The sequence below is a fragment of the Brienomyrus brachyistius genome, chromosome 10 (assembly GCF_023856365.1).
Source record: "Brienomyrus brachyistius isolate T26 chromosome 10, BBRACH_0.4, whole genome shotgun sequence".
In the NCBI taxonomy this organism is placed as follows: Eukaryota; Metazoa; Chordata; class Actinopteri; order Osteoglossiformes; family Mormyridae; genus Brienomyrus; species Brienomyrus brachyistius.
In genome coordinates, this window is record NC_064542.1 from 13,647,659 (window position 1) to 13,663,826 (window position 16,168).

The window sequence follows — 16,168 nt, forward strand, 5'->3', positions numbered from 1 at the left end:
TGGGAGTTTTGCAGAAGCCACAGACGAAACACAGAAGGTTTAGTAACTCATAAAAGCATAGAATATATGTAGTGCTGGTTTGGAGGAAGCAGGGTGGGTTTGCAGCAGCCCGATATCTCAGTCACCTTTGTGTCTCATCTTGCTCGTATCTTTCTGCTTTGGCTCATCAAAGGGACCAAGGAGACCAAAAAATTGTGTGCATTTTTCCCAGGTCGTGGGGGGGGGGGCGGGACTGCACATCTAGCCCCTGTTATTTAAAACTTAACCGCAGAACATGCTTGGTCTTTATGTAATTCTTTAAAATTTCAATGTCACTGCTTTATCAACTTTTGGTGTTAGGAAAGTGGTCAGAAGGTGTGTTTTTGGGCATGACTGAGTGCTGACTGAGTGCTGACTGAGTGCTGACTGAGTACTGACTGAGTACTGAGTTTTGGGTACTGGGTATTGCTTCTGCGGGGATTCAGGTGAAACCGTCCAGTGAGTGCTTTTGGTAACTCAGAAGCATTTCAGTTCCTCTGAACTTCATATTGGTGTACGGAGGCTGGCTGCCCCGCGGGGGGGGGCGTGGGAACGGCTGACTGATCATGCATTTCTTCACCATTCTAGTCTTGAGGAATGCTACCTGTCTGGAAATAAGGGGCAGTAGCGTGCTGTTCTGCGGAATCCTAATAAACACAGAGTGAGCGCGTCGTCTCGGTCGCCTGTTCCCTCGCCTGATCCCGGGCCTGCATCTGCACCATCTTCCGAGGCAGATGGGGGTATGTTTCACGTTCACGCTCGAATTCCACTTTCCTTGCGTCCTTCGCGATAATGTGCGTGTCCTCGTCGCGTCGGTCTTCACCGTGAGCCGGATCCAGGGCTGGCAGAGCAGATGCATACCTTGTGTGGAGGTTCGTAGCTGACTGCAGGTTACGGAGAAGATGGCACTGGTGCTGCAGTGCTTCAGATGTTAGACCATGTATTACCCATAATCTCCATAGACATAGTCAGATCCAGGTCTGCTCTGTGTTTTATAATTGTGCGTGAAAGTTGATACTTAAATAGCACAGTGAGTAGCAGGGGAAAAGCCCACATATCTTCTACTGAGAACTGTGTGAACAAAGTTCTGCTCTGTGTGATGGAATGAGCAATTGCTCGACCCTCAGAGGTTTACTAGGTGTAAAATGTGTATTTCTACCTTGTCTAGTTCACCTGCCCTTCAACACCGTGAGGTTATTCAATAATTTCCTCACTCTTCCCTCCAAAAATCCCTGCATCTTTCGAATCTATTTGCCACAAGGAAGTGAAATTATCAAAGGGGTTTTTAAAGATGTCAGCAGTAAACGGTGTCACCTAGATAGCGTGATCACATGGAAAGGTGCTCAGGACGAGGGCAGGATTAGTAACGTTCTGAGAGAAAAGTACTGGGGTGTGATATTTTGCCTGCTAGAATTAGCTTTGAGAGGGAGAGAGACGATGAGAAAGTAGGGAGAGCAAGAAGGAGAGAGAACAAGTAGGAGGGAGTGAGAAAGAGAAGGAACGTATAAGACTTCTACTGAATCACCAAAGAGGCCGAACAAATGTCCTATACATGGTTATGTGCATGTGTTTAAAAAGTTGGATTCCTGCCACTGAACTCCTGCTGTAAAAAAACAAATAAGGATGACTTGGGGAAGGGAGGGGTAATGAGAGAACAGAGATGGGTGGAGGGAGAATGAAGGGATAATTTCAAAAGGGGGCTGAAGGAAAATGACGGAGAGCTCAGCTGATGACCTGAGGTGGACTGTGAGCTCATGGTGTGTGTATAAAGAAAGACTCTGTATATCAGATTATGTGTTTCGAGGGTAACGCTGCTGCTTCCCATGTCCGGGGTTGAGGGTTCGAATGCCGCCACCTGTCTGTGTTCATGGAGCTTGCATGTTCTCCCTCTGTTCTGCAGGGTTCCTCTGGGGACTCAGGTTTATCCCACAGTTAGTTCTCCTGGTGTCTCTAAATTGCCCAAAGGGTGTGCTTGTGTGTGCATGTGTTTTCCTTGTGATGGAGTAGCACCCAGCCCAGGGTGTATCCTACCTTGTGCCCTGTGTATCCCGGGATAGGCTGCAGGCGGGCAGTACAGGATTATGCATTTCAGCTCTGTTGTATGTGAATTTTAGGGGCGTGGCTAAGACTATTACATCACCAGTTAGATTATCATTCAATGGCATGCCTGGCACATACAGGTCCTGTGTCAACCCCCCCCCCCCCACCCTACAGGACCTGTATGTGCCAGGCATGCCATTGAATGATAATCTAACTGGTGATGTAATAGTCTTAGCCACGCCCCTAAAATTCACATACACCAGCTCATTTTCAAGCCAGATCACGGACCTAAACGGTAAGCCAGCCAATCAGAGCAGAGCTCATTAACATATTAAGGAGCCCATCTGGCTATCTGGCATACCTGACATACTATGTAAACTCCAGAGAACACCTTAAAATGCCTCCTCCAAGCACAGCATGAGGAAGCTGCACACACTTCCTCCTTTATCAAACAACTGAAAATAAAGCTAAAAACAGAAGTATTCATCAGTATTGCTCCAAAAAAGCCACCAAAGGTAGCAAGACAGTGTACATTCTACACATAAGTTACTAACGATCAGTTTCAAATTTCTTTAATTGAAAACTTTAAGTCTATTATAGAAGTTCTGTTCACTGACAATATTTTTGGTGCCCTTCAACAAGCAGTTTAATTAAACCAAACTAACAAAGAACCATTTTCTAGTTAGTACCTAACTGTCATTAATCAATGTAGCATTTGACTCCCAGTTGGGCATAGCAGTTATTCTTGGTTATTATATTCGACTTCTTGTGCCTGCCTGTAGTTTATGACAAATGGCCTGTTTTGTTGTGCATAGTTTGACACTGTTTAAAAGCATTTTTAGTTCCATAAAAGTTACTGCAGCACTTAATCCAATATCAAATTATTTTGGACAATGTATTGCAAAATCTAAGCATCCTGTCTTAATGAGGAGTCTGCGCACAGTTTATCTTCCACAGAGAGAGGAGAGGGTACCTTTACCTGAGCACAGGCATGACCTTATGGGTACTAGCTCTCAGACACAATTCTTTGTATAACCACTAGGGGGCACAGAAGTACAGCAAACAGAGGGGCGGTGCCCATTGTAGATGCTGTAGTTGTGGATTCATTGAAAGGTGCTCTTTTTCCAAGATCATGGCTTTTTGGTCATTTTCTCACCCTCAGATTTCCAATAGACCTCTCCTGAGACATGCAAGTCGTCTCACACACATACACACACACACACACACACACACACACACACACACACACACACACACACACAGAGCGGACTTTAATTATATCTTTGTGGGGACTCTCCTTTCATTTCTATGGGGAAATCTCTAATCCCAACATGACGACCCTAAACCTAACCTAAACCACAAGTAACCAAAGAAAATAAGAGATCTTTGACATTTTTAGTTTTTCGGTTGCATTCACAGACCATTCTTCAGGTCGCCACAATGTCAGAATAACAGGTTTTTATCACGCACGCACGCACACACACACACACACACACACACACACATCATGTTTATTTGCCCCCAGACAGTTTACACAGCTGCACTCTTACTGCAGATTCCGAGGCCCAATAGCTAAGGAGCTGGAGTGAGCTGCCTTCTGGGATATTAAACTCTGCTGAACACACCGTTGTCAGTGACGAATTCCATTTGGAGCCACCGGCTGAGGCAAAGAGGCCCAGCAGGGGCCGTAACAGGGAAAATTACCCGAAATGGAAGCAGAGCATGAAGTTGGGAAACCCCTTACCCTGAGTGGATATGCTTTTAATGGCTACACCTTTAATGCATGTCACTGCCAAAGTGTGCCCTATTCACCCAGTGTTCGGGTGAGTGGGCGCAGACCCATGGCGCTGTGCGACATCACCGTGGATACGGGTCTCCACACCGGTCCCGAGGGCGGCGCGGTCGTTACGGTTACTGTCGCCATGATGCTCTCATCTCTGCGATCACCTAAGCTGAGCAGACACCGCTGCTCCGTGCTGTTGACCCGATTCCTTTTTTTCACGGTAATGTTTCTTCCAGATGGGCTGGAGGTCCATGCCAGGAATCTGGGCCCGTTGCCAGCGGCTCTGCCACTGGGCCCCACGGTGCCGGGGGCGGGGGGGGTGACTGACGCCATATCGCTGAGCTATAGCCACAGCCTGTCACCGTGACCCCCGTCTCTCCATACCTCGCCATGGTCCGGGGCTTTGTGGCTGTTACTCGTCATGCAGTTACATCAGGGTCGTGCTGCTCGCTGGCCTGGGGGAGTGATCCAAGCCGGCCTGGGGGAGTGATCCAAGCCGGCCTCCGTGCTCCGACGGAAAGAGCAGCAGACCGCAGTCACACCTGCTGTCCCAGGATGGGCTGTTCCTACGACTGGCCCCTCCATGGGCCCGTGAATTATGAGCTCTGCTCGGCCTCGCCGGCCTGCCCCAGCGCCATCATACGGAAGATGTATGTTTTGCTTTCTGCCTTTTCTTTATGCTTTGTGCTCTGGTTTCATGGCGTCTGAGTTTCACACCCTGGGGATCTGTAAACTATGGAGGGGGGGGGGGTGTTGGTTCAGGGTGGGGCCCGGAGTGGTGGTGAGGTGACGCGGTACAGTTATCAAGGCCGACGACCTGGATGTGAGGAGAGTGTGAGATGCTCTGGGTGGCTTTTGTGAGTCACCTGGAGATGTCAGGGATGAAAGCAGAGATGCTTCTTTCTCCATCTATATATTTAACTGTACACATAATAGATTATTTTTGGAGCTTTCATGACGAGGAGTTATCGTTTCTCAGGCTGCCGCTCACAGCTCTTGAGTGTTCGGTGACGGCTGGCGGTGGTGGACGGTCTACAGCTAGAGGGCGCTGTTGGAAAGGAGGAGATTCCTACTTGCTCTGCCAGCACTCTCTTCTAGACACTGCTGGATTCAGGGTGTGTGCAATGTCAGGGGAACGTGATTGCGCCCTCCCCCCCCCCCCACCGCGACCCTTTCGTGATGCGAATCACATCAGCCTCCTCTGAGCCTCAGTGGCCGCCTCGCCCAGGAGCCGGGCTCGTATCTCCGGCTCCACCTGCAGACCCTGTGTGAGATCCTCGCGCTCCGTCTCCTGGCAACCGCACGACTCTGCCTGCATGCAGATTGGCGGCGCGTGCCCGTGCAAATTTGCTGCGTGGTGAACTGCATGGGCAGGGGTTTGCCACTCGTTGCCACCCCCCCCCCCCCCCCATGGGTCACTCTGGACAAGGGGCAGGACCAAATGGGGATGGAAACTGGATGGAAACCCAGTGGGCCACACCAGTGCGTGGGGCATTTCATTGCAGACCAACTTGCATGCCTCGACCGCTGTTAAATATTTATGCCTGTTTCTCAAATCTTGTCCAGGATGTGCTGCTGCCTTGTGCCCTGTGCTGCCTGGGATAGGCTCTAGGCCTCCCAGCTGACCCTGATCAGGATAAGCAGCTGGAAAATGGATGGATGGATAAATCAGCTGGAATGACTACAGGCAAACGTAGGACCTTTGAACTGCCCTTGCATGTGAAATCAAAAATATGTTGCAACCCTGCCCCCTGGTGACCACTTTGGGTACTGCATGCCTGAGTGCATTTCAGCTTTGGGTCCTGCCAGATCCTTTCATGTCTTACCCTGAGCACCATTCAAATTGGTTGAAGACCGAACCAGTGTTTCAGAGCACAGATGAACGCTGATTTTACGAAGGATGCCTGGTTAACAGCTTTAAGCCTGAGGTTGCTGTGAAGCTGTATTCCCAGATGATTGCACGCCTACTCCCCCCACGGGCCGCCATAAGGCGATTAAGGGCCTTCTGAAGGCGGTCGCTGTCCTGCGTCTCATTGTTTTGCGGTACAGTGACCTTCAGGCAGAGTTGATGAAGTGAATGTGTGTTGTGGCCCCGCCCCCGAATTGTAGGATTGGCTGAAAGCCAGCGATAACAGGTCAGCCTGCAGTCGCAGTGGAAATTACAAGGGGAGCATTGTGTTGCTGTGGCATTGGGGGAGCGCTAATAAGACTGTTCCTAAGTAAGGGGAAAGCTACATTTCTTGGACTGTTTTGAGTTTTTCTCAACATTCATCCATAGAACGTGGCCGCACAGGGTTCTAGAGCACCGCTTGCTGGGAGGACACCGCCTGTTCCCTTGCTTTGTGCCCCCTCCGCTCTCCCTCCCCTCGGAACTGCCCACACACACCTCACCCTCCTGCTCTGAGGATGACCAGCAGGCCGGGGAGGGGGGGAGGGGGGGCACCAGGCTGCATCCACAGCCTCACATAAGTTATAGTGGTGTAATTCACGACTGCAGCTGCAAGGAAAATGAAACAGAGCTGAAATGCATAAATAACTCAAGATTAAGAGACCACTGGTTTTATAGGCCTTCCTGGCGGTGCGGAGCTCTGACCTGTAGCCCCGCCCCTGGGCGGAGCCTATTCTCATTACTGTATTCAGACCACGGGGCCGATGACGGAGGTTCCTCATTAACGAGGGGCTAATTACCGAGTAATCCTGCCAGCCGGATGTCCACTGAGCCCCCGCAGGTTGCAATGGGCGACATGTGCACTGCGACGGCCGGGGTCGTGACCGGCAGCCATACGGTAAGATGGCCATGGCAGGAAGTCACACGGCATGGGTGACTTTTGTTTCTGGACATAGGTGTGCTGTTAGAGATGTCAGTGGGATGAAGTGACCAGTGTTTGCTTCAGCAGGGGGGCGTGGAGGGTCGGCTCAGTTTGACAGCCGAAAGGCCTGCGTGTTTGTTACTGGGGCGGTCGTCTCTCTGGGGCAGGTCTCGTACAGTCCTGTACAGTCTCCGTGAGAAAGAACAGATGTAGGAAGGCTGGTCACTCTGATCCCAGGAGATGCTCTGCTTAACCTCGGAAAGGCCATGAAAAAAACACAAGTGTCAGGTTAAGAAGAGAATAAGAAACACAGTAACAACATTAATGATATTAATACCGGCCGCCTTTGCCTGCTGGCTGTAAGCATGTAAAAAGGTGAGATCCAGTGTTTTGACTGGCCATGGTGCCGAATGATGTGGGAGACGGTAGGAATTGTCTTGAAAGGAGTTTGGTTTGGTTTGGCAAAGACAGTGTGAGTGCCCACTTCAGAGGGGAGGGGGCGGGCACGTGGACACGCGTGAGCCTGATGGTCGCCTCGACAGCGTTGTTAGTAAACGCCAACTTATTTGTGATTCATTTACATGCATTTTTTTATGTCTCTCCTGTTCTCAAAGGAAAAGTAGCAGAAACTGTATGACCAGTTCTGAGCAAGTGCCTGTGGGATAAGAAGTGGCAACTGTAGTGTATGAGAAGATCTACTGCACACTGCATGCGAGTGTGTGTGACTGTGTGTGTAAAGGACAGACACAGAAGTCGGGTGATTCCCTTCTGTCAAAGAGTCACTGCCTGATCCACACCTGAGTGGGAACCAGGTGGGTCATGATAAGATTACTGTCTGTCAGTGAACCAATCCAGTGCTAAGCTGACCCACCGTCAGGCACTTAATGCCCTAATTAGGCGATAACAGGACAACACGATGAACGGGACAGGGCAAGTCTAGGCTGCCTATTGGACGAATCAGCACCCGCCTGTCACGTAGGTGATCGGCTTGTTAATGGCAGTGCTGGGCTGCTTAAAAGCATTGTGACATTGGTGGGGGGGGGGAGGGGGGGGGGTGATGTGTGCAGCGCTGGTTAATACTCGCCATGGGAGTATATGAGCTGTTAACCGGTACAGAAGTAATTAACAGGAGTGTAGTGTGTACAGAGCTGGTTAATCATGTGGAATGTATTCAATTGTGTAGTAGTGATCAGGATCGCTCGGAGGGAGGTTAAATAGTGGCCGCAGCCGCCCCCCCCCGAACCCCCCATCGTGTGTACACAGATAGTCTGCTGTCATGTGATGTTTGCCAGACAGATGCCTGTGATGAATGTATAAGAGGCAGTGCTGGCGTGACACTGAGCATGTGCCTGCAGAGGGAGGCGGGGCCAGCGGGGTTGAGGGTGGCGGTGGGGGGGGGGTCTGCAGGCTCACGTGCCATTATATAGACGGTCATCACTGCTGGTTATTTATTATCTTTTCCTCTTGCGTTTTCTGGACCCCCTCTCCCGCGTCCTTGGGAGACGTCCTGTTCTCTGTCCCGGTCTCGCTCCCTCTCCCTCTCGCTTTCTCTCTCTCTTCCCCTCTCCCCCATCGCTGCCCCCCTCCCGGCTGCAGTGGTGACTCCGCCTCCCCCTGTGAATGAGTCTGGCATCCACAGCAACGCTGCCATCGCAGCCAGAGGAACACACTCCCAGCCTCTGAGCCACGCACTCTTGCAAGCACGCAGACATACCCACGGACACACGCGCACACGCCGGCGCCAGGACGCAATCACGCAGACACACACGTGGCCTCACACGGACAGTGGCTCGCACGCCGTCTCGCACACACGTACACACGCACGCACGTGCACGACCCCGCTCATTCGCCTGTGGTGGCAGGAACTCTGGGATGAGGTGATGTTCTGGGATAGGAAGCACGGAGTGATGGGGAACTCCCAGCGCCGGTCCAAAGGGAGGCACCGACCCCTGGGGGCAACAGGTACCTGAACGGACGGGGTGGGACAGCTGCTCTTTAGCGCACTGGGTTTGCATTTGCGGCAGCGGGTGGGGGTCAGTGTTAAGTGCGGCACTGCTGGTGTGTGATATGCTATGTGGGTTCGCTGGTTCGGCCAGCATCTGGTGGGACTGGTTGGGATGGATAAACTAGGATTTGGGTAGACTTGGTGCAGCGGGAACCGGAGGGGCTAGAGATTGGATGGACTTGGTGGACAGGGGCGGGGAGATTCTACTGCTAGTCACTGTGAGCCCAGCTGTGAGGACGGTGTTGCCGGAGTGATGAGGATGCTCACTGCTGAAAGGACAGCGGCCCACACGGGACACGCTTACACACGTGTAGCTGTACTTATCTCCACACCAGTACATGCACGCGGGCACGTTACCTCACACACGTGCAAAATGCACACACTGGCGCCCACCCACACATATACACATGCATGCACACGCACACGCCTGCACGCCTGCACGCCTATTCGGTGAGGTCCCATACATGTGGCCCGCTCATTATTTGCAGGCATCGATCACCGCTGCCGGTTCCCTTGACTACCGCGGCGTGTTATACATGTCGAAGGAAATGCCACACGTCCGCGTCGCCGATCGTCCAGCCGATGACCTCTCCCTGCCCGGGGAGAACCGAGGCTGCAGCGGCGTGTGGTCGCCATGGTGACATGCCAGCATTGAGGCGGGTTGGGAGGGGCAGGGTGCCGCCATGGCCCCCTGCTTCTTGCGCCTGTGTGCGTTAATCCCAGCAGGCTTCAGGGAGTAGGAGGTGCAGTCAGCGTGTGTTTAAATCCCATTTGAGTATCTTGTTTGTGTTCTTATGCTCTTTGGGTTTGGATGTATGTGTGGTGTCCTGGCAGAGGATTTACAGTAACGTTTCAAAAAATATACTATATGTACAAAGATACTCTGTTTTCTTCCCATGTTCATGTTGTAGATCCCAGAATTTTTGGGTCCAATCCCAGGGTTTGTGGACCTGATCTCAAGATTTGTGGGTCCAATCCCAGGGTTTTTGGGTCTGATCTCAGGGTTTTTGGGTCCAATCCCAGGGTTTGTGGGCCTGATCTCAGAATTTGCGGGTCTAATCTCAGGATTTCTGGGCCTCATCGCAGCTGCAGGTCTCTCCTTGTTTCCTGGCATGTTTCCAGTCATGAATAGCTTTCCATGAGTTTGTTGGGTCAGAGACCGTTTCGGACTACAGCAGGAAGGTGCCTCACCCAAAGCCCAGCCAAAGGTCCCAGTGTGAAGATGACCTGAACGACAGTGGGGTATGGAAAGTAGGTCATGAAACCCCCCACTGGTCCCCAGGCAGGAAAACACTTTGGCAGCCTTTGGGAAGGAAACAGTGGTGCTGAGAGTGGCTGGAGAGCTGGGAGGAAGCATCCACATGTTTGTCCTGGAGCTGGTGACAGACAGACCCCTCCTACCAGTGCCTGTCGCTCTGTCTCCCTCACTCTCTCCTCCTCTACCCATATGCCACCTTCTCCCTCAGTATCTCCTTCTTATCTCCTCCTTTCTTAATCTCCTACATCTATATTTTTCTTTATTTCTCCATCTCCATCATTCTGCTCTGTATCTTCTTCCCCAGCTCCTTCCCACTTAGCGCCTCATTTGCCTCTCCCTCATATTTGTGGACATGAAGGGACTGGATCATTTCTGGGGTGAGAGAGCTAAACTGGGACTGTCTGGAGCAGAAGCAGGTACTGGGATTGTTGCGTGGTGGATGGGGGGGGGGGGGTGTTGGAGCTATGTACCTGTTAAGTTTCTTTGTCATACTAGTGGTCATAATGCTTACCAAATGCACATACAATGCTTGACTTTTAACCCTGTAATCTGTTATATTGGTCAGGGTTGTTGGGGCACTATCAATGCCTGTTCCATGCCTGCATTAAATCCCATTGCATAAATCTCAGTATGCTGCTTAAATTAAAGGCCTGTCTGCCTATAATAAATGGGCATAATAAATGTTTGCATATATTAAATACCTGCATAGTGTCTATACTAAATGCCCAAAAATGTCTAAATACTAAATGCCTTTTATAAAAACCCATGCAGTACCAGCATTCAGTGCCTATTCTGTGATTATTTTAAATTCCTATACCTGTACAGTGCCTTTTCTAAATGCCTATTCTACATCGCTGATACATGCCCATAGGGTGCCTTTTAAATTCCTATAGTACCTGTACAGTGCCGTTTCTCAATGCATATTTTATGCCTATTCTAAATTCCTGTAATGTAAAAACACCAGTAGAGTATCTATACAAAATAGTTATAAGTACCTGTAGATTACCTATACTAAATGCCAATAATAAATACATGTACCTATACTAAACGCCTATGCTGTGTCTATTCTAAATTCCTACAATAAATATTAGATTAGATTAGATTAGATTAGATTAGATTAGACAAACTTTATTGATTCTTCGAGAAATCAAGTAGAGTGCCTTTACTAAATGCCTATTCTAAATTAATGAATACCTATAGAGTACCTGCATTTATTGCCTATACCAAATGCAGTGCCTTTACTAAACAGCTTGTCTGTACAGCTGCCTGTCTGTGATTCAGGTTGTACAGAGCAGCATGTAGTAAGCTGCACTGCAGGGCTGACCTGCTAATCGGTGTTGAGCAAGCTGTAAGTCATGGCTGTAGTCGAACCCTCAAGAGAGTTACTCTACCTAAGCGTACAATCCAAAGTTAATGATAGATGTGTGTCTCTGCTTGTGTGCACTACAGAAAACTGACTGTGTATCTCAATATTCAAGCGCCCCCCCCACCCCGCTGCTGGAGTCTAATCCTGTCTCTAGCTTGCAGCTGTCTGTTTGTGCTCTTCCGCACGAGTGAAATACTGACCAAAAATGTGAGCGGGAGTCAGCAGTTTGAGCCACAGCAGCTCAGCTGTGAAAAGGAGGGAGGCACCCACAAAGGCGCGGTTAAGTCAGGGCTATAGTCTGAACCAGCCACTGACTGGTGTGACGACAGTGACAGGCTGTCTCGCTCTCCTCCGTTCTGTGAAAAGCAAGGGATTCTGGGTCAGGAACACAAGGCCATGTAATCCACCCCTGATGTGGCAATCCGGTGAATACAATCATTGCCTGAAACTATTGTTCAGTGTCCCATGATAGGTTGGGATGTACACAGAGCACTTGCTGTCAGAAAGATATCCAAGACCACCTTGTCACTGCCATCACCCTAAAACTCCTTATTACGCCTTATTACATTTATGTTCAGTGTCACATTACAGACCACTGTCTCTGGGACAGCAATTCCAGTTAAATGCCGAGTTAAAATGAGACCCCGTGGATTGTCTACTTGGGTAGAGTTTCATGTGTCTTTCACACGATCCAGCAATATTTCAAAGTCAGATATTTAAATATTGTGCCACCCTTGAAACCTTCCTTTTATTTAACACTGCAGTATATCATCAAGACACAATGGCCCAGGAACTGTTACGGATAGATAGTTTCATTCCCTTGGTGACTGTTCATATCTTTTTGCCTCAGACATCAGGTCAGGGCTATAAATTTGAATACCGACCAGTATAATTTTTTTCCCACCGCTGTTTCATCCAGGCTGAGATCAGTGCCTCGTTGGGCAAGACAATGGCCTGAAATGAAGAGTGCGGATGAGGGTGACGCCAGTTGCTGTCATAGTGGAGGTGATGGCACAATTCATCCCACGGGCGTCTGTCCAATCGTATGTGGAGCTCATTCCCCAAAGCGATTGATTACCCAGACCGTGTGATAAAAATAGGCAAGATGGCATTTCCCTCCATCTGGCTCAGCATCTCTCAGCTGCGGCAGTAAAACCGAACGGCATCGCTACTGATCGCTTCAGACCGAAGCTCGCAAGGAGAAGTTGCAGAAAGCTGTCATCTTCAGATAGGTGTCGGTCAGGGCTTTACGTTAAAGGATGCTTTGTGTCACAACAAGTGATTTAGCAGAAATCCAATCATTCATCTCCTCCATCTCCAACTATCCAGTACAGGGTTAGAGCGTATCCTAGGTTGCATAGGACACTAGGCAGGGGTACACCCTGCATGGCACGCCGGATCGTCACAGGGCACACACCACGCACACACACTTAGACACAGTATAGAAATGCTTTGGACAGCAGGAGGAAATAGGAGTACCCAGAGGTCTCTCGCAGAATGCCGAGCCCAGGGTGGGAGTCGAACCCAATACCCTGTAGGCGTGAGGCGACTATGCCACCCAGTGCCACCCTTTAGTAGAAATTAGCTACATATTAAAGCAAATTGTGTGTTTTCTTACGAAGCAACCAAGCGTATTCACTGTTCCAGACTTGGTGTTTATCTTAGCTTCTCTGCTGGATCTGCTTACTGGGCTGAGACCAGGCCGAATGTTCTCTGGTGGTCATGAACAGAAAATAATAGGGGAAAATACACAATATCCAATTAAAGGGTTTAACATGTACTGTACCCACTTGATCTCCTTCAGCTGAATCATACCATTGTTTTGTCTTGCTAACTGCAAGCTGCTCTGATTTCACATTTTAGTTATGTAGCTTTTATTCAGAGTAACTTTTATGTTGATTACCTGGGTAGTTTGCTGTGGGTGCACAAACTAAATACCTTCTTCAAGGGTCCATGTCCTTAACTATTGCAGTACCTGCTGTTCCTGGTAAGGCTTTGCCCTGCTAGCCATGTGACCTGCTAGCCATGTGACCTGCTAGCCATGTGACCTGTTTGCCATGTGACCTGTTAAAGTAGCACCTTGCTAAGCATTGCGGTCAGCTAGTCTAACTAACCTTACAAGTGGCTACTGGGTCCGTGGGCAGAAATGGGGGTGTGGTATAAAAATGGGAGGGTGGCCATGTGTTAGCAGTGAAGTATGGTGGCTGGAGATTTGGGGATGTGGCCAGTTAGGTCCGTGCCAGAAAGCCAGCGCTTTCGGGCGATTCCTGTGCAAATGAATCCTGAAATGCCCGCTGCTTTGATGGTTCGGAAGCGATCGGCTTCACAGCTTGCCACCCCACAAATTAAATAGCACTGGAATTAGGCCCAAAGTGTCACACAGTCGACAGCATCAGTGTGTTTTAATAACAGCAGAGTGTCCCTTGGCAGGGTGGGAAAACAAACAAGCACGAGTGCTGAATTATTTAGTTTACCGTCCTTACCTGACGCTCGCTTCTCCTATCCCGGCCTCCCGTCTCTCCCAGCCGTCTCTCGCTGCTCTGGGTCACAGCAGCTCCTGGCTACGTCATCTGGATGATCCCAACAGCCTGTAAGACCCCCTTCCGGCAGTCACCGGCCTCCCCTTCCGAAGCTGTCAGAGGAAAGCTTTCCGAGATACTGTGATGCGTGCATTGCTATTCCATTGGGTCTGTTTTTGGGGGCATTTCTTAATCCCTGAGCTGACACCCAGTCAGCTGAGAGTAATTAATTAGTCTGCTTGTGGTTAATTAAGCCTGCCACGTCTTCCACTGGACACTGGATCAGGGGCATGTTCTGTGGTTGTCCAGGCAGTGGAGTGGGGTGGAACTGGAGAACGTTCCACTGTCCTCTGATTGTATTTTCTTGCATTTGTTTCTGGAGAACCATGCAAGATTTAGGGATTATATGTCTTGCTTCGGGCTCATTGGTGAATAGAATCACAAAACCATTATATTTTTTTAGCTCCTTTTAACCAAAGTTAAAGTACCACTGAGCAAGTAGAATCAGTGAGTTTCTGGAGCAATTGGGGTTAAGGGCATTGCTCAAGGACCCAACAATGAAATTACTCTGCCAACGCTAGGATTTGAACTGGCAACCTTCCGATCACAGGCACAGTACCCTAACCTGCTGTGCCACACATCACCCGCACACAGGAGGGAGGAATGAGAACTATTTGTAGGTGCACAGGAATTTAACAGAACTGGGGAAGGATTAAAAACAAAAGCAGACATTTTGGCATGGGTACTGGGGAGAACAGAGGAAAACCAAACCAACAGTCGGTCATGGAAAGGGCTCCATATGGTTCACAATAAAGCCTTGTGATGGACAGGCATCCCAAACACAGTGTCCCCAGCCTTGTTCCCAGTACATCCTGGGATGGGTTCCAAGCTGGTCCTCACCTGGATGAGGGGCTGGAAGACATAGAAGAATGGATGCCAAACACGAACAAGCGAGGTGAATGAATGTACTCTACGCTTGACTGTCCCCTGCTCTGTCTACCGCCACCTCCATCTCACCAGGATGTTAAATGGAATTATAGTCACATGGCATAGTGTTTACATGGAAGAGGACCGTTTGACATGGGATTGTTTCCATGTACGTACCAGAGAAAGACTGAAAACGATGGTGCCAGTCGTAGGTGCCAATATACCCATGCATCATTATCCTTTTTGCCATCCTCAGTTGGAGCTCTTTAGCTAATGATGACGCCTCTTTTTGCCGGCAGCAGGGGGCGTTGCGGTTAATGGAATCAAGCTTGTGCCTAAACGGCCTCAGATTGAAGTCCGAGGAGGACCCCTTGCCGTTACTTCCCGTGGCCATAATACAGCGGTATAGAGTATAGGGTATAGCACTATAGGGTATAGCAGTATAGGGTATCTTTACCTTCAAAAATATAACAATAAAGCAGCTCGAGTTAGAGCTGGCGAGGCTTCAGAATGCGAGTGAGCGAGCGAGAGAGATGCGTTCGGGCCTGCGTGCGCTTTTCAGAGCCGTCTGCCAGGAATAGACGGGAGCAGGTGCAATTTCACCCACTATGGTTCTTTGAAGAAGAACGGCTCTGAAAAAAAAAAACGTCTGGTGCAGTAATTACAAAGAAATCCATTTGTACCCTGCCTAGCAGAGTGTGAAGACACCCGAGTGATTAGGTTTGGAAAAACCCAACTAAAACATTAGTGACGCTTGTGTTCCGAGTTCCGGTAGGCAAGGAATTATCCACAACAATGGCTGACACCTGTCAAGGTGTTAGATGAAGGACATCCTATCGATGAGGGCCAGGTCATACTGGTTACCCTGTACTGTAGTGTGGATTCATGTATGCATACTTATTGATTGGTCTAACTTTAGTTTGACCCCTGATTGACCACAGTCTGACCCCTAGCTGACCCTCCTGATCCCGGGCTGTACCCAATGACTTTGAACGCTGTCTCTGTGAGGTTCTGGGAGCTTACAGACAGCATACGGTTGCTGAAAGCTGACAGGAGATGCCTCTGAGCCTCTGATGAGAAGATCCACCCAGTCATCCCATGGTTTCCTGTATCGTGTCTATTCAACATCTGCTTGCTATCGTTATATCTCTCCTCGCCTTTAAAAGAAGGTGAAACTCACTATGGACTGGCAACCTGCACAAAATGCCGGCGGTCACAAATGGAACATGCCGGTGTTTACCTAGTTTGCCATGTCTATGTCCAGATAGACAGTTTGGGCCGGGACCCCCACTGTTTATCTTATGGCTAACGCAGCACCCCCTACCCCCAAAAACACACCACGGCTGCTTACTGGTCACATTCATCTTATTAATTATACTCAGAAAAGCGATTACAGAGTGTTTCTTCTGCCACGTCTGTGGCTCCTCCCCTGTGATGCTGCA

General features: G+C 49.6%; 1 protein-coding gene across 5 annotated transcripts in view; it reads left to right on the forward strand.

Moving 5' to 3' along the window:
* Positions 1–16,168, forward strand: part of nhsl2 (NHS-like 2) — a 41,836-nt gene that overhangs the window by 11,851 nt on the left and 13,817 nt on the right. The window contains exon 1 of one of the 5 annotated variants that reach the window (XM_049027657.1): positions 8,196–8,613. The exons of 2 other annotated variants lie outside the window; for them this stretch is intronic. In XM_049027657.1, coding sequence (XP_048883614.1) covers positions 8,532–8,613 — 82 coding nt within the window. In that variant the 5' untranslated portion in view covers positions 8,196–8,531. Of the gene's footprint in view, positions 1–8,195; positions 8,614–8,694; positions 10,331–13,966; positions 14,755–16,168 lie in introns of those variants that run through there. 2 more of the 5 variants (XM_049027658.1, XM_049027655.1) reach the window with 2 other exon arrangements.